This window comes from Falco biarmicus, chromosome Z, assembly GCF_023638135.1.
Source record: "Falco biarmicus isolate bFalBia1 chromosome Z, bFalBia1.pri, whole genome shotgun sequence".
Classification (NCBI taxonomy): domain Eukaryota; kingdom Metazoa; phylum Chordata; class Aves; order Falconiformes; family Falconidae; genus Falco; species Falco biarmicus.
The window spans coordinates 41,964,525-41,982,005 of record NC_079311.1 but is presented as its reverse complement, the minus strand read 5'-3'; the positions used below and the strand labels follow the sequence as shown (position 1 = coordinate 41,982,005).

Here is a 17,481-nt window from a genome sequence, read left to right as displayed (position 1 = left end):
CCCCGCAACCAGCACCGCGGCACCGCGCAGGGCTGCGAGCAGGCGGCGGCAGGCAGCGGGGCTGGCAGCGGGCACCACGGCTGCCGCGGAGCCCGAGGCGGGGCCGCGCCGCCGCTAACAAGCGGTTCGCCCGCACCACCTGGGACAGACGGGGCACTTCGCCCTCGCTCCGCCGCAGGTGCCGCCCGCCCACGGCGCCATAAGCCCCCACGTTGCCGCCGGGCCTCGGGCCCTTCTCAGCCTTCCCCCCCCCCCCCCCCCAGCCCAGGCTCGGGCCGCCGGCCTCCCCAGAAGGACCGCCGCCGCTCACCGCTGGGGTCCCCGCTGGGCCCCCACCCCGCTTCTCCACATAACGGGGGGGAGGGGCACCGTCACCAGCGCCGAGCCCAGCGCAGCGGCCTCCGCCGCACCCGCCTCAGCCCCACCCCTCCCTCGGGCTGCGGGGCGGGCGCCAGGGCCCACCGCCCGCCGGATCACGCCGGCGCAGCCGCGGCGGGGGGAGGGGCGCGGCCGAGCCCTGCGTGCGCCTGCGCTGGGATCCCGGTATTAGCTGGCTGGCGGCGGCGGGGCTGCGCGTGCGCGCTCAGTGGCGGCAACGGCGGTGGCCAGAGAGGACGGGAGGGAGCGGGCTCGCGCACGGGGCGAGGCGGGTGAGGTCCCCGTGCGGGGCAGGGGGGAGTACTGACGGCTCCCGGGAGGGAGGGAGGGAGCCAGGGAGCTCTCGGCGACGGGCAGCCGAGGACGGGAGTCCGCGGCGCCGGTGCCCCGCAGCGAGGCGGGTGGGCGCCGCGCTAGCCTCTCTCCAGCGTCGGGACCGAGCTGCCGTCCGGGCAGCAGCGGGGTTCGGTCGCCGTCCCTGGCGGAGCAGGGCTGCCCGCCGGTCCCGTGCCTGAGCACGGGCCGGCGCCCCGCGGGGTTGCCGGGGCCGAGACAGCGCCGGGTTCCCGGGGCGGGGTAAGCTGCGGGGAGCGGCGAGTCGGGCAGGATCTGGGTGCCTCGGCGATCCTGTCCGAAATTGAAGTGTGATTTCCCTTTGTTTCGATTCGCTTCCCACGTATTTCTTCATCCCAGCCCGCTGCGCCGGGCAGACCCTGCTGTCGCCTCGGAACCAGCGGCACAGCGGCCTGGCGCGGGGCAGGCCGAGCGTGGCGGGGCGGCGGGGCCGGGCCTCGCATTCCGCCGCGACCCCTGGGGTTTGCGGGGGGGCCGGTGCCGCGGGGCCCTGTGCTGGGCGCTGCCGCGGCAGCTCCCGCTAGGCCCTCCGAGCTCGCCGGGCGGCGGGTGCCGCTCGCAAGCCCATCCGAGCGGCCGAGGGGAGGGCTGGCGGCGGTGCCTGTCACGGGCAGGCGCTTTGGCCAAACGTGAGGGAGCTTCGGGGCTGCCCCGAGTATCACGAGGTTGCGAAGTTTCCAGTCTGAAGCCGCTTAACGTTGCAGCGGTAATCTTCATGTTACTTTCTGCTGAAGAAGTCAGAGGAGACATGCTCGTTTTTACAAATTTCTTTAGATGCACTTTGTATGAATAAAAAACCCTTGTGTGTGGTCAGCTTTCCAATTTCCTCCTTTTAATCCCTTTGACAGAGCAGGGGGAGGAAATGTGTATTTCTGATAGTGTAAAAACAACAACAAAATATTTGTCGTATCTACATCTGTTATAAGAGAGGATTTTTTTGACATTATTTCCCATTTTATTTCCAGTTTGACAGTACATGCTTTATTAAGGGTCTCTACTGCTAAAGTTTTGGTGTCCCTAGTTCTTGAAGGTTTCACAGCATACAAGCTAGTTGTAGAGAAAGAAACGGTAAATTAAAAAAACTTTTTAACAATAATTTTCATTCATTTTTTTTGGCCTGGTTTTATGTAATGGTAGCTGTTTCAATGAAATCAGGTTAGTTAGTCTCCCTTTTTTACCTATTTCTTGAAAATGAAAAAAGTTACTCCCGTGAAGCACTTCTGATTTGTACATGTTGTGCGTTGTCTGTGATACAGTTTTAAAGGTGCAGTATCATGGTTATGAAAGCTTCAGTAGAAGATGATGATTCAGGATGGGAACTTGGTATGCCTGACAAGATGGAAAAGAGTCATACAAGCTGGATAGATATAACCCAGGATTTTGAAGAGGCTTGTAGAGGTGAGTTGTACTGCTTGCGCTGAGAAAAAATGGAATCCTTTGCAGGACTGAGCATATTTTTTTGAGGTGTTTTAAGCAATAGTTTGACCCAGATGGATGGACTACATTGATTGTATGTTTCCCTGTGTTTAACTTAACTGTGAGGTTGGAAATATCAGGAGACCCTCACCTTACTTCCTCTTCCAGATTACACAAATACCTTTTTAAGTCGTATTTTTTAATCTTACGCATTTTTACATTTGCTTTTTTTCTTTGTAGAGATTTCTTCCTAACTCTTCAGCCAAATGGAAGCCTCATCCATCCATGCATAATCAACATGCTTTTTTTCCTGTACATTTCTGGATCTGTAGGGTCCAAACAATTTATTCATTTAACTGGTCGTTTTTCATCTTTGAAACAGGGGTGAGCTTCTGAGGAGATGCAGTGCATCCCAGTCATGGGGAAGCAGTTGCTTCCATTTAAACAGTACCTTTATTGTTCTTAGATATTAGTGCTAGTTTACCGTACTGTGATTATATTTTTTCAGCTGATTTTATGATGATAATAGGGAAAAATAAATAAGAACCTGCAACTTACCACACACAATATGACATAAGGACAAACACAATTTCCTTATACCATCAAATAATTGCTATATATTAGTGATAAACTGGTTTTATTCACATTAAATACATCTAAAAGCTTCATTAAAAGTAATGAGGAAAAGCAAGCCTTTCAGTAAAGTCCCTTGGGGAAAAAATATGACATCTCCATAAAGGAGCACAGAAAACTGCTGGCCTGTGTTCCAGGCTATTCAGATGCTACTATTTGGTAATTTTAAAACCCCTTTAACTGTTGGAATAACGGAGAGGGATGAGTAACATCAGAGAGGGATGTGAACAACTGTGGTTTTTTAGTCTTTCAGTCTTGAAAGTGCTTTGTAAGTAAAGGCAAATGAAGGTGGAGTAGAAATGTCTGGTCTCCTCCCACACATTTTTCTCTCTTAGCATAAGACAGTTTGTTGAGTGACAAGACTATCCTGGAAAAGTTGTGCTAGAAAGATGATTGTAATCGTTTATCCTGTTCTGTTCCTTTGTAGAACTGAAGTTGGGAGAACTGCTTCATGACAAGCTGTAAGTATGCCTGTGGGATAGTTCTGGTTTTTAGATAGGATTAGTGCAAACATGTTAATGTTTACTAATAAGTAAGTCACGCAGTATCAACTAAGCTTTCTTAATTTGTGATTTAAGTAAAGTGAAATATTCAGAATATCATTTTTCCTCAGCATGTATATGATGAACCTATTTGAATGCTGAACGTTTCTCATGGTACCAGTGTAACATAACATTTTCAGTTCATCAATGTAGTTTAGAAGTTTATAGCACATCTTATGATCAGTGGCATTGACACTACTGAATCTATGGAACTATTTTGTGTAGACATGCTTTGATAAAAACATGCCAGAAAGACTTCAGATTTGGTTGCTTTGGATGTTACTAATAAGTTCAGGATAAACAATGCATGTCCTTTAATGTAACTTTTAAATGACATGCTGAAATGGAAACAGAGGGCTCTACAGATTCTGAAAAAAATTATTTCAGAAAGAAGCGTGCTAAAATCTTGCTGAATTAATTAAAGGATGATACAGTAAATGAGATAGTAAATTGTTTAGCCACACATCTGTTAACTTGCGTAAAGAAAAAAGTGTTTATTTAAGACTAATAGCTCAGAAGACAGGAACACTATTAAACACAAACCCGCTTAAAAATGCATGCAAGGATATCACCAAGTACTTATACAGTAGAAGCAAAGCACACTTCAGGTATAATTTCATAAATAAGAGCATTTCAGAGCAAATAACAGTTTTCAGAATTTGAATGTGCCACATGCAATAACCTCTTTTATAGAATAAAGTCTTGTGCGGCAGTTCTGATGTATATCGTATGTACCAAAGGTGAGGCACTATAGTCCTTCTTTGGTAGGCCAGTCTTCATTTGGTGTGGTTCTCCTGCAACCTTTTATGCCCTGACTACAAGTGATGCATTGTCAAATGCTGGGGGTTTTTTTCCTATCAGTTTTCTTAACATGCTCTCTTTAAACAGGGTTGGTATATTCAATGTATATTATTGTTGTTTTGTGTCATGCATGTTGTCATCAGTTTGTGGGGAACATATCTTTAAGTTTTTGGATGTAGCACAACAAAACAGCTTGCTTAATATCGGCTTATTATGTTACGTGATTTTTAAAAAGGTGCTATATCATTATGAGGTGTGTAGAAACAAGTGTGCATAGGTCTAGTAACGGGTTATTTGGCTAAAGAGTGTTTTTCAGCTTTAAAAAAAAAAGGCTGAGTTTTCTTGTACTTTTAGACATCTGTTGTGTTACTTGTTGAGAGATCCTCGAATTCCTGAAAACCATGATCTCTGAAGATTAGTAGTAATCTTTACGTACCTTACTGTTTGTAGTCAGAATACAGTGTACTCAGTTTACCATCCTATGTTCTTTTACATTGGTTTGTGAAGACTGTTTTGTATAAAATAATTACATTCAGAAAATTTTTTTATTGGTGTTCTTAGTTTTGGTCTTTTTGAAGCCATGTCTGCCATTGAAATGATGGATCCCAAGATGGATGCTGGTATGATTGGAAACCAAGTTAACAGAAAGGTTCTTAACTTTGAGCAAGCTATTAAGGTTCGTGTGACTTCCTTGGTTTTGCCTACATAGTCTGTAAAAGTATGATACAGTTTTATCAAATTGCAGTTCAGCACAATTCAACATAATTAATGTTTTCAATCTTTACTTTAAATTTATTTTTTCTTTTTTGTTTTGGATAGTGAAGTAAGAAATAGCTTGTGATGTTTACCTTTTTTGTTACCTACATTATCACAATGATGCTAACTTTTCCAGTGAAAAGTACTGTGAAGTTGTTGGGTATTGGTACCTCAGGTGGATTTCAGAAGTTTTGCAGGTCACCCTGTGCTTCCCCCAAACGTGTGTTTTGTATAAAGATGTATTGGATAGTCCCTCTTCAAGCTGAATGGAAACCAGCTTCCTTACAAAAGCTGGAAATTAACACTTCCTGAGACTATCAGTTCATTAGCATTGAACAGAAGCTGGCTAATTTAAAAACATGTACTATAAACCTTGTTTTGAATGGACTGAGAGAACTAAAATAGTGGCTAAGTCATGTAGAATATATGCAATGTTGCATACATTGGACAAATAAAATGAAAGCTGACCTTGAAAGCCGTAAAACTCTACAAGTATTTGCAGTGTAAAAAGCAGTCTTCAAAGAATGGGTCCTGCATATTATTCCTTGTTCAGTCTTTATTATGATTATATATACTGTTTTGTGATTTAAGTGTTGACAGTTACCTGGTTTAAACTTCTATTGGCTATTCATATATCAGAAATTTTATTTTAGCTTTTTCTTTGAATAGCTTTGTGTTTGGTCAGTGTTCAACACAATGATGGAAAGCAGAGTTTTTCAGAACTTATGGCACATTATGAAGCTGCTCAGTAAAGCTAGTGGTATACAAATATTCTGAAGCCTTAACCAAATCGTAATTTCCTTTTCGGCTGCACAGATTATCAGTTGTGTTTTGTTTATAGGTTTCCATAGTCTTTAGGATTTTTTCTTTCTTTGTTTTCTAAGGATGGCACCATAAAAATAAAGGATCTCACTTCACCTGAGCTGGTAGGAATAATGGATACATGTTTTTGTTGTTTGGTAAGCATTTCTCTGCTCTTAACATTAGATGTTTTTGCTTTCAAAATACAATCCTTTAATCTAGTTTAAAAAAAGAAAAAACAGTAGAACTCAAAAAAAACATTCACCAAGCAGAAAATATATACTTAGTATTTTATTTTCCATTTAGATACTTGCATTGGCTATTAAGAGGCATAATTTTGATTTTTTTTCTTTTTTTATTGTAGAAGTAATTATGGAAGAGAACTGGTAGCATTTTGAATGATGTAAAAAGGTTTTGTAATTTGTGTTTTTACACATACGGTATCTGACTGCCTGCTGTATGTTGGTGTTTGACTGTGCTGAATAGTGAGTGTGCAGCAACCTACAGCACTCTTGTTACTCATTTCTGTACAGCCAGTATGACTGAGCTTATGGGGCATTTTGAAGAAAGAAAATATCTAAATCCATTTGGAAAGGACATAATTGAATTATCTTTTATTTATTTATTATGATTATTTCTCTATGTATATGTCTTAATTTCCTCAGTGAATGATACAAATTATTCTCAGTAACTCTGTAAAATGACATCCGTAAAATGACTTTGGTTTTTAAAACAACATTTCAAATTAGTTTAGTCCAAAACGACATATTAAGGCCACTTAGTGTTGCATGTTACGTATGATAATGTTGTATCATTTGACACATAACATAATCCATCTTCTCTCTCCTCCTCCCAAATACTGACTTTCCTTTTTTAAAAAAGGAACAGTGAGCATATTAGAAGTCTGGTCCTACAGTGGTTTATGCTGTTTCAAGATAGAAATAACTGTTTAAATTATTTAATCTTTCCCTGTAGCTTAAAGCAGCCTGAAAGTAGTAGAGAGAGGGGGACATGAAAAGAATCTTAAAGTTGTAGAAGAGAACATGCAGAATATTGCTGAGTTGTTTCATAGCCACTTGCATTTTTCATTCAGTATCTGTATAAAGGAAGCTTATAAATCTGATGGTCTCTTAATGTCATGCTAGGTCACAGAGGTTAGACCTGAACTTTGTGGAAGAGGTTTATCCAACACCAGAATTTCACGGTGTTATGGGGTTTAGTAACTTGCTGCCTGCCACAGCCAGCAGAAGCATGAAGGTTAAAGGTTGAGAGACTCTCTGTTTTTGCCTAATGGAAGTTTGCCATGATAGACTTCCTTACAACTCACTGAAGCATAGTAAGAATGGAAAAAGACTGGAGATGTAAAAATGAGGACTTTGCTGTCATGAGTGAAACATTTTATTTTCCTTTCCCTAGATTACATGGTTAGAAGGACATTCCTTGGCACAGACTGTATTCACGTGCCTTTACATTCATAATCCAGACTTCATAGAAGATCCTGCCATGAAGGCTTTTGCACTAGGGATCCTAAAAATCTGTGATATTGCCAGAGAAAAAGTTAACAAAGCAGCTGTTTTTGAGGAGGTATGTGTTTCAGTATGACCCATGGTTAAATATGTAGCATTATACATACGCTCCATAATGCAAATAAAGCAGTACATCAGATAAAGTTACTGCTGTTTGAAGATACTGTAGGAGTGGCAGTTCATCCTCCTAAAAACCCAAAGTGTTAGACTTGATCTGTCTGAAATGCAGTCTGCTTCAGTGAAGGTGTTTCATACGCTTTTCTGTGTTTTGCTTGAGTATTGGAGTCTCATAAAGATTTTACTCAAGAAGCAATGCAAGTCTTTGTGGCTAACCATTTAAAATCAGTTTTACTTGTGGTTTTCTTCCTGTTTTCTACTTTAGCCTTTTGTCTGAAATGTCCATCTAGCAATGGAATCAGAATCCAGTGTTCTGTGTTCACAGCAATTTTTGTTTCCTCTGAGCTTGGACAAGTCACTTCTTACTGACTATACCTAAAATTGACTAAATAGTACTTTGCATCCATAGTTCTCATAACATTTTGATGGGGTGGCACTGGTGTTAAGGGCATACTAATGTTAAGGTTTTATGCAGCAAATAATTACCCAAAGCTGGATTTGGGCAGGAAAGTCACCCAAACCATGGGTGTATTCAGTTGTGCAGAATAAAACTGGACTTCTATACTTTGTGTAGTTACACAAAAACACCCCAAAAAACCCTGCAACAAACAAACCAACAAAACACAACAACATTGCCCCCCCCCCCCCCAAAAAAAAAAAAACCAACCCCAAACCAAAAAACAAAAAGAAAGCCCCAAACCTCAACTTGAAAATGTAACTACTGCTGTTCATATTTCACTGCATACTGCTTCTTTGAATTTTATTTTTTAGGAAGATTTTCAGTCAATGACTTACGGATTTAAAATGGCCAACACTGTGACAGATCTTAGAGTTACAGGTACAGTTTGTACTTTCTGTCCATCAGTCTCTTTCCCTTTTGAGCATGCTGGTTGCACTCAACCAAACCTAATGAATTGGTAGGAGCTTCAGATGTTAAGTTTTTTCATTAGTCATGTGAAAATTGGTGGCTTGGTAAAAAGGTCAAATTATTTTTCCTTGAAAAGGTTCAGCTATTTATTTATTGTTTATTTATTATTATCTATTATAGATAATGATACAATATATATTGTTATTATTAAATAAAATATGTGTTTATTTATTCAGCTGTTTTCAGCGTTGTTACATGCCTGAGAAACAGAAGTAGTACTTTTAGAAGTGCCAGCCGAGTGGCTGAGCCCGAGCTTACCCAGCACTGAGATAGGTGCAAACCATTGGAAAGTGCGCTGCTTGAATTCTGCTTCTCTGCCTCGCTATTTGTTGTGATCTAAACAGATGGCTTTTGAGGAAAAAACAGTGTTCTAAAGCTATGAATACATATGCTATTTTGTAAAAACCTTTTGATGCATTGTTTTTGATACATACTTGAGCTTTCCGTTTATTTTTAGAAAATTTGTAAACACTTTAGCTTTGGATCAGTCTCTGATTTATTTGTTGTTGCAAGCCATCCCTATCATCCCTCACAAGAATATTTTTTGTTGTCTTTGGCTAATGATTATGTAAAGCTCTTCAAAATTTGATTTCCTCTCAAAACTTTTTTCCCCTGAGTGGTGTAGGTGTACCTAGGAATGCTTCTCAGCTTTTAATTGTACTGTGACTTCTCCAGGTATGCTAAAAGATGTAGAAGATGACATGCAAAGACGAGTGAAGGTATTTTTCTCATGTTTGCCTTATCGGTTAGTCTTCAGCGTACTTAACATAGGTTTGGGGGAAGGAGTTGGATTATGAAGAATGCAGAAGTTCTGTGTCATTAAATGGGGTTTCTTTGAAGAACTGCCATAATGGTTTGTGTAACATGCTGGTAGTTTGCCTTCCAGCTCTAAAGATGATGAAGTCTTCAGACTTTTCTAAACTCTTTAATTGCTTCACTGGTAATAGGTATATCATGATCTAGAACTTAACACAGGGTTGGGGCACAGAAAGTGTGTGTTTGACCTCTGGCTTTTACACAGATGTATTATGTGATGTTAAAGAAGTCAGTCTTCCTTTACCACAGTTTAAAATATAAAATGTTCGTACAATTTCCTTGCCTGTTTGCAGAGTGGACTGAGATAGATCTCATTACTATTATAAAGTCTTGTAGCATTCAAGTACCTAGGTTATATATTAAGAAGTTTTGGACTTGAGAACTGATTTTTAGTGTTATTTAACAGATGGATGTTCTGGAGATGATAAAGGAATTTTACTACAAAAGCTTCCCTTTGCAATTTTTAGTAAATTATTTGAAATTCCTTTACCTTCTAGAGTACTCGAAGTCGACAAGGAGAGGAGAGAGATCCAGAAGTTGAACTTGAAGTAATGAATATATTTTTTCTTTTCTTTCTAGATTTCATGGATTAGTACATTACTTCAGTCATTGTCAACAGCTTGTGAGAAATGTGTATGACCAGTGTTGCTACTGCTGTCATATATGAGCTGTTCTAAATGTGACCCTAAGCAAATCCCAGACTAGTAGTTAGGCTTTTATGCTTTGGAGGGTGGAGTTCTGGATCGATCTGAATGGCAAAATAGTGATGCTATTGCTGCAGATCTGCCATTTATGCACCTATCCCTCAAGAAAAAGCCATTAGAAAAGAAGGTGGTCTTACCTATGCTGTACTTTCTTCCCTTGGTTCGTTCCCAGCAGCTTTTACTGCTGCTGGCAGCCTCACTGTCAAGGGAAAAAGTAGGAAGAGAAGGTGAAAGCAGTGTAGCTCCTTCTGTTAAAAGTGGCAGTTGATGTGGTTGATTTGGAAGGGTGTGGGTTTCTTTTCCCAGTAATGTTTTCTTCAGAAATTACTTGTAACATAGATCTTCAGTGAAAAGGAGGTAAAATTGGTTTAATAATTTGAGGTTGTTCACTTAAGCTGAGATTCAAATAGTGTGTGCATAGGACATAGCTGTACAGAGGTTGGGCTTTACCTGAAGTGTCTTAGTATTTTTTGTGTTAGTGCTTTTCAAACAGCAGTAGAGATTTCTTCTATAAATTCTATAACTTTTTGTCAGAATCATACTACATCCTGTATTTTTAAGACTGGAGAGCATACTTCAATAAAACTGTAAAAGTTTGAGGATTTTATGCATATTGCTCAGTAATTTGCAGGCCATTTTTATTACAGCACCAACAGTGTTTAGCTGTGTTCAGCAGAGTCAAGTTTACCCGGGTACTACTGACTGTTCTAATAGCCTTTACCAAAAAAGAGGTACGTTCATTTGGGTTTTTTGTGTTCACGTTGTGATCCTGTGAAATACTAATCTTTTATTCTCTAAGGTTGAGTAATTATTCTGTAGATATGAATTGATGTTGTTGCAGGTAAAGCATTGGATAAGGCCTTACAGTGGCAAGCATTCAGTTTTCATTCATTTTTAAAGAAAACACAGGGAAAGCTAGTAGCTGACATTGTAGTGGCGTTGCAGAGAGAATATTCACTCTAGAACACTTCAAGAAAATACAAGTTTTGGATTACTCTTTTCACATACATGAGGAAAACTTTTCTTTCTGGAGTTCAGTCCCCTTCTGTGGAGTTAACTGACACTGGGCAGTGTTTTTTCCATTGCTAGAAAATTGTAAGCTTTTCCTTCCATGTGATACTGAATTTGCATCTAAACTTACTTGGTCTGAGAAAAGGAATAGAACTGCTTTCTGTGCTTTTTTCATACTTTTTTGAATGTAAGATTTTGTAATGGTTGAGGGGGGAAGGAACTGGTTGCGTTAGGGCAAAGGGGTAGAATCACATGTCACATAAGACAAAGCTTTTTATTTTAATTGTTTTTTCTTTATTTAAAGGTAAATATCTGTATTGCTTATTGCTTATTGTTATTTCTGTTTTCATAAAGAAGTGAGTTTCTTACTTAAGTGGCATGGAGCCTTTCCCACATATTTTGCTGTTGGAGCAGCTGCATACTGTACAGTTTTAAAGACCTTGATTAAATTGAAACTCAGGTGCAAGTATCATTGGTAGATATCAGTGTTGAGTGGTTGAGAATAAGTGCATTCTGTGTGCAATATATGTCAGAAATCAAACTGTGACATAGAAGTGATCTGCACTGAGGTGCAGCCAAATTCTGTCTGTTAACTGCTATGTGTTAATGATCTGTGCAAAATCAGATTACCTTAGTGTCACTAAAGTGATTACTTGAAGTTATTTACGTCATGGACTATGCTGGTTTGAATTAGGTGTGCTTACCAGCTTATTTGTTTAGTGGATTTGTGGATGCTATAATGCATGAACATACATTATGCAGAGCTGCAGATCTTAGGCAGCTTCTTTAGATCTTGGAGGCATTTTAAACATCTTTTTTTTTCTAAAAGTAGAGTTTCAGTTTGACTTAAGATTTCAAATACTTGAAGTTCCATCAGGGACTGTTAGTGCAGAACTTTTAAAACAAGAGTTTAGGTTTTACAGAGAGCTATTTTTAATGGTACCCATTTGCTCACAGATTTTGATTCATAGGATATCAGAAAATTCAGCATGTCAGCAGATAATGAATCGAGATTTCTAATGGACGTCTGGAATCTTCTGATGTTATGTAGTGATTTCATTTCAGTTGATAGGTTGTGGTTTTCCAGTATTCTCAAGAATTCTGCATTTTCTAATGATTTTTTCCTCTTTGCAGTTTGGAGTTCTGCCTCATTGGGCAGAAGTGTTTTGTGGGGCTTTTGCACCCCACACCTCCTGCCAGTCAGCCAGAAGCAGAAGTATAGGACTTGCATGTAGTGTATACTAGACTTTCAGTTCTAATTATTATTAAGGCTTATCTTATACAGCAAAAAAATACAGCATTAAATGTATAGATACATAAAATATAAAGAATGCTATTGCATAAAGATATGTTGGGTGGTAGGGATTTTCTGTGGTTTTTTTTCCCCCAGAACTAGTTGTGTACAAACATTAGAATCCCAATATCATTCTTTATTATGATACTAGTATTAATTCCGTGGTCAAAATACGTTGTTCATAATGTGAGTAACTGTTACCTCCCTTTCAGACGAGTGCAGTTGCAGAAGCTCAGAAACTAATGACTCAGGCATCTGACTTGCTTTCTGCTATCCACAATTCACTGCATCATGGTATACAGGCACAGAATGATACCACTAAAGGAGGTATGTATCGAATTTCATAATTTTATTCCTTTCTTAAATATGCTGTCCTGAAAGTGATACTTTCACTTCAAAGACAGAGATAATACGGACTTTTGGTTAAGTGCATTGGACTTCACATCAGTGAAATATGCCATTTTAAAACAGGGACCACCACTGCACTGTCTGTACAAGTATATGCTGAGGTGTTGAGGGCTGGGTTTTTTTTTAAATAGTAGTTGTTTCAGTTGGGTGTTTAGTGTCTCTGGAATTTAACTGTCAGTTAAAAAGTTAATTTTGGGTGATTTCATAACTTCTATTATACTTTTAAGTGAGTTCTGAAAACACAGCTTACACGCAGCTTTTTCTCTCTCTTTCTACCCTCCTCCCTCATTAGATCATCCTATTATGATGGGCTTTGAGCCCCTTGTTAATCAGAGATTGCTGCCACCAACTTTCCCTCGATATGCAAAAATAATAAAAAGGGAAGAAATGGTCAATTATTTTTCCAAACTAATAGACCGAATAAAAACTGTGTGTGAAGTAGTCAACTTAACTAATTTGCACTGTATACTGGTAAGCATGAATATTTCCTATCTATAGCCAAAGATAAGATCTTAAAATGTAACTTGGAAAAAATCATTCCATATATACATGCTGTTGCTCACTGGAGGAAAGAATGAGCTGTATGTATAAATGTTTTGGTGTTTCTCATTGTTGTGTACAATTTCAAAATTTCCTCCTTTGAAACCTCCCATTTCCCGTAATCTGTTAACAATTATGCACGTTAGTGGCAGAGCTCAAGCAAGTTAATTTCCTTGGAACTCCTTGAAGAGCTGCATCTGCAGTAGGAGAACATAATACCCTGCTATATTCCTGATTTTTTTAGATGCAAAAAGTGGTATTCTACATATGTGCCTATAACACAAGAGAGCACTTAGGATCTGTTTAAGCATGTAATTCCCTGCCCAGACATAAAGCTAAGCACCTGCTTACATTCTTTCCTGACTAAGTGATGTTATTCTAAGTTACTGCCTACATTTATTAGAAGACACTTAAATGCTTAAAACACTTACCATACACACATTCAGGGATGGAGAAAAGAGTCACAGTTACATCAGTTCAAAGATCAAGCAAAAATCTTTTGTCTTCCTGTTTCCTGTTAAACTAATTAAAGCAGGGTTTGCATGAAGCATTTTGTACCAGTTAAACACTGCAGTTTTGTTACATAATTGGTTGTTACATTGTGATCTTAACAGTTTCACGGTACCTTTTTTTAATACTATCATCCTAATTGTTGCATCTGAAGAAGAAAATGCAGAAACTTGTTGGTATGTTAAGTAACAGGTAATTGTAGCAAAAAGAGATTTTAGTTTCATAATATTTTCTGTTTTATTTAAATCATTCATGCTTACTTTCTTAAAAGCATCTCTAAAAATTTGGCATATTAACCTGAACTATCTTTTTTTTCTTAAATGTAAATTAGGATTTTTTCTGTGAGTTTAGCGAACAGTCACCATGTGTTCTTTCAAGATCCCTGTTACAGGCAAGTCCTAATCTATGTCTTTGAATAAAATACTTCTGCATTCATTATAAATATGGATTCATCTTTGTGTTTCAAATAATTAAATTAGTTGCATATCACTTCATATATACATGGTAAAATTTTTTCTGGAGATATTTTAAGTGTTAGATATATGGAGGATTACTTTCTGATCTCATTTTGTAAAACATTTTAAAATACAGTTTTTAGATCATGTAAGTACAAGCTAATTAAAACAGAAAGTGTTAAAAATTTTTCTTTGCCATAAAGTAGGGCCTGTATATGTATTTTTATGCTGTCTGAGTTTGGGGCTGATGTTTGTATTTGTCCTCCCTGTTCGGACTGAATTTCATGTAGATACTGCCTCTATTGCCGTAACCATCAGTTTTACTGTTACAGCAGAACAGGCTGCTACTTTTCTTTTCATGGTTTTACTTAACTTGAAAGTGTTATTACATATTCCATAACTCAGAGGAGCTTTATCTCCACCCACTCAAGAACTGTGTAAGGAAGGGATGCAGAACTCATGGAGGAAAGTGGAATGGGCGTCAGATATGACCAATGAAAGCAGTAGTATCTGTAGGCATAGAAAAAGTCTGCATTAGTCTGAAGGCTATTGCCTTTGTCAGCCTCCAGGGAAACCACATAACCTATTTTATGTTAATCTTCATAAACACCTGTCTGATTAATCATCTTTAAAGTCCAAGAAATAAAATCATTTTGCATGCATTGTCTTATGCGAGTAACAGAGCTGTATTTTGTGTCATGGGAATGCCACAGAATTGACAGATCTCAGTATGCCTCTCTGAGTCTGTAAGCTTGTACCTAGCTGAACCATTTTAATTCTTAAAGCAATCTTGCAAATTTCTGATACAATTTACAGGTACTGTAAGAGCTTTCTATGAGTGATTTCTAAATAACATACATTTCTTTAAACATAAAATATGTTTTTAAAAATATATTTTCACTTTCAGACAACTTTTCTGGTAGATAACAAGAAGGTATTTGGCACTCACCTCATGCAAGACATGGTAAAAGATGCTTTAAGGTCTTTTGTCAGTCCTCCAGTACTTTCTCCAAAGTAAGTGGATCTTGAGTTTACTTGCATATGTTCACATGTCTGATGAAAAAATATTCCTGCTTATAAAAACAAGGAAAGGCATACAAAGAACATACACATTTTGTACTCAGTCCTTAGGTGTGAAGGAGTCAGTTGCTGTGGTTGCCCTTGTGTTTCTTTTTTAATTTTGTGTTACATAGGCTGATGACACTTATAAGCATATGTATGTACACAAATATTTCCCTTTTAGGTGTTGTCTCTATAATAATCATCAGGCGAAAGACTACATTGATTCCTTTGTGACACATTGCGTTCGGGTAAGCGTGCTTTCCAATTACAGTGTGTTTATGCATATATAAGCACTTTAAAGATTTGCTTACATTTGAAAATGAGACCGTTTTTTTTAGACACCTGATACGAAGGCAAAATTGCAGAAGTTGGCCATCTTAAAATGTAACACTTCTTAAAAAGCCAGTATTATTTTTTGCTGTTTGTTTCCTGTGTTATACTTCCAGATTTTTCACTAAGATTTCAATTATTAGGGGCCTGCACCTGCTGCCTCTTTACACAGTAGTTTCATACCACAAAACAAATGCATAACACTAGTAAAAAACAAAATTGTTTTTGCACTCTAGTTCAAAAATTCTACAAAATTGTTTTAAAAAGGTTCAGTTACTGAATGCAGCACAATTAAAATTGAAGAAAGTCATAGGATCGTTTTGTTGGAAAAGACCCTTAAGATCATTGGTCTGACTGTTAACCTAACACTACCAAGTCTACCACTAAACCATTTCCCTACATGCCACATCTACATATCTTTAAAATACCTCCAGGGATAGTGACTCAACCGATTCCATGGGCAGCCTGTTCCAGTGGTTTACCACCCTTTCGGTGAAGATATTTTTCCTAATACCCAATGTAAACCTCCCCTGGTGTAACTTGAGGCTATTTCCTACCACTTGTTACTTGGGAGGAGTGACCTGCCACCACCTGCCTACAGCCTCTTTTCAGGTACTTGTAGGGAGCAATAAGGTCCCCCTGAGCCTCCTTTTTTCCAAGTTAAACAGCCCCAGTTCCCTCAGCTGCTTCTCATAGGACTTGCTCTCTAGATCCTGCACCAGCTTTGTTGCCCTTCTCTGGCCACGCTGCAGCACCTCAGCGTCCCTCTTGCAGTGAGGGGCCCAAACCTGAACACAGCGTTTGAGGTGCGGCCTCACCAGTGCCCAGTACAGGGGGACCATCGCTGCCCTGGTCCTGCTGGCCACACTGTTTCTGATACAAGCCAGGATGGTATTGGCCACCTGGGTGCATGGAATTAGGCATAAGAAATATCTTCTCTCTTACCCCAAGTAATCTGTTTGTACCAGATTTCTAAAGGAAGCTGGTGCAATTTCATGTTGACTTGTGTACAGAAAAATGGACTCTTGCATCGCTCTAGGGAGCCTGCTTGCCTGCTAGCTTGCACTCCATAAGGGGGAGCCTTAAGGAACTTGCCTCCTAATATAGATGTATAAAACAGATGCCTAAATAGACATCATAGTACTACTGCTGTAGTTTCAAAGTACGTTGAAAACTTAAAACTTAAATTTCTTTCAGCCATTCTGTAGTCTAATTCAAATCCATGGACACAATAGAGCTCGTCAGAGAGATAAACTGGGTCACATTCTTGAAGAATTTGCCACCCTCCAGGATGAGGTAATGTCCCAGACAGCAGCCCAGCAAAGTTTTCTTTACAGGTATATTCTTACCAGACTGGAGCATGTGGTGTTAGATTCTAGATAAATGAAGCAACTTCTCTGTTTGTCCTAAAATCTTCAGGACAAGGATTCCTAAAGTACAGCTCAGGAAGTCTGTAGGATGCATTGAGAGAATTTCCATTAGTTGTGTTGAGCAAGAAGGTATTATATTTTTTAAAACTTCATCCAATAAGTAGACTTCAGGGGAACCTGCTGTGATGTCTGTAACTCCGGTAATTCTACTGCTTGTAGTCTCTATCCCACTTGTAGCTATCAGTTTGCAGAAGGTGACCAGGGAGAGGTGGATGAGCCATGTTTACAAGACACCTTTGAAAATTCAGTCTTACAGTTATGTAGGATATAATTGGTGAAATTTTATAATGTTTTTATAATAATATATAATAATTATTTATAATAATATATTTTTATATTATTATTTTTCATATGTTCTATATATTCACTTTCTAAAAATGCATTTCTCTCATTAGCTTGGTTCAGCCTTTGTTCAAAGTCTTCCAATGAAACTACTGTTGCCCTAAAAACAAAATCCAGAATATTAGGTTCTTCAGCTCAGCCAACATAAGAGTATTAAAATACATAATAGAAGAAAAATGTTAGCGGGTCCTACAGTCAAGGTAGTCATTTGAAAGCTAGGGAAATGCTTCTTAGAAAGGACTAAACTCCAAAGCAGCAGGGAAGTCAGATGAAAAGAACATGATGGCATCTGGCTGTCAGAGATGTACCAAAGAGCTGGGAAAGAGC

At 39.3% G+C, this 17,481-nt stretch overlaps 1 protein-coding gene across 2 annotated transcripts in view; it reads left to right on the top strand.

Moving 5' to 3' along the window:
• Positions 1-555: 555 nt before the first annotated feature.
• NAA35 (N-alpha-acetyltransferase 35, NatC auxiliary subunit) overlaps positions 556-17,481 on the top strand; it is a 28,882-nt gene continuing 11,956 nt past the window's right edge. Inside the window, exons 1-16 of one of the 2 annotated variants that reach the window (XM_056323790.1) lie at positions 556-650; positions 1,989-2,130; positions 3,209-3,242; positions 4,686-4,800; positions 5,765-5,839; positions 7,098-7,265; positions 8,096-8,162; positions 8,928-8,971; positions 9,566-9,616; positions 10,420-10,503; positions 12,290-12,404; positions 12,778-12,956; positions 13,867-13,926; positions 14,898-15,004; positions 15,234-15,300; positions 16,580-16,678. In XM_056323790.1, coding sequence (XP_056179765.1) covers positions 2,007-2,130; positions 3,209-3,242; positions 4,686-4,800; positions 5,765-5,839; positions 7,098-7,265; positions 8,096-8,162; positions 8,928-8,971; positions 9,566-9,616; positions 10,420-10,503; positions 12,290-12,404; positions 12,778-12,956; positions 13,867-13,926; positions 14,898-15,004; positions 15,234-15,300; positions 16,580-16,678 — 1,389 coding nt within the window. In that variant the 5' untranslated portion in view covers positions 556-650; positions 1,989-2,006. Of the gene's footprint in view, positions 651-718; positions 955-1,988; positions 2,131-3,208; positions 3,243-4,685; positions 4,801-5,764; positions 5,840-7,097; positions 7,266-8,095; positions 8,163-8,927; positions 8,972-9,565; positions 9,617-10,419; positions 10,504-12,289; positions 12,405-12,777; positions 12,957-13,866; positions 13,927-14,897; positions 15,005-15,233; positions 15,301-16,579; positions 16,679-17,481 lie in introns of those variants that run through there. The other variant, XM_056323791.1, reaches the window with a different exon arrangement.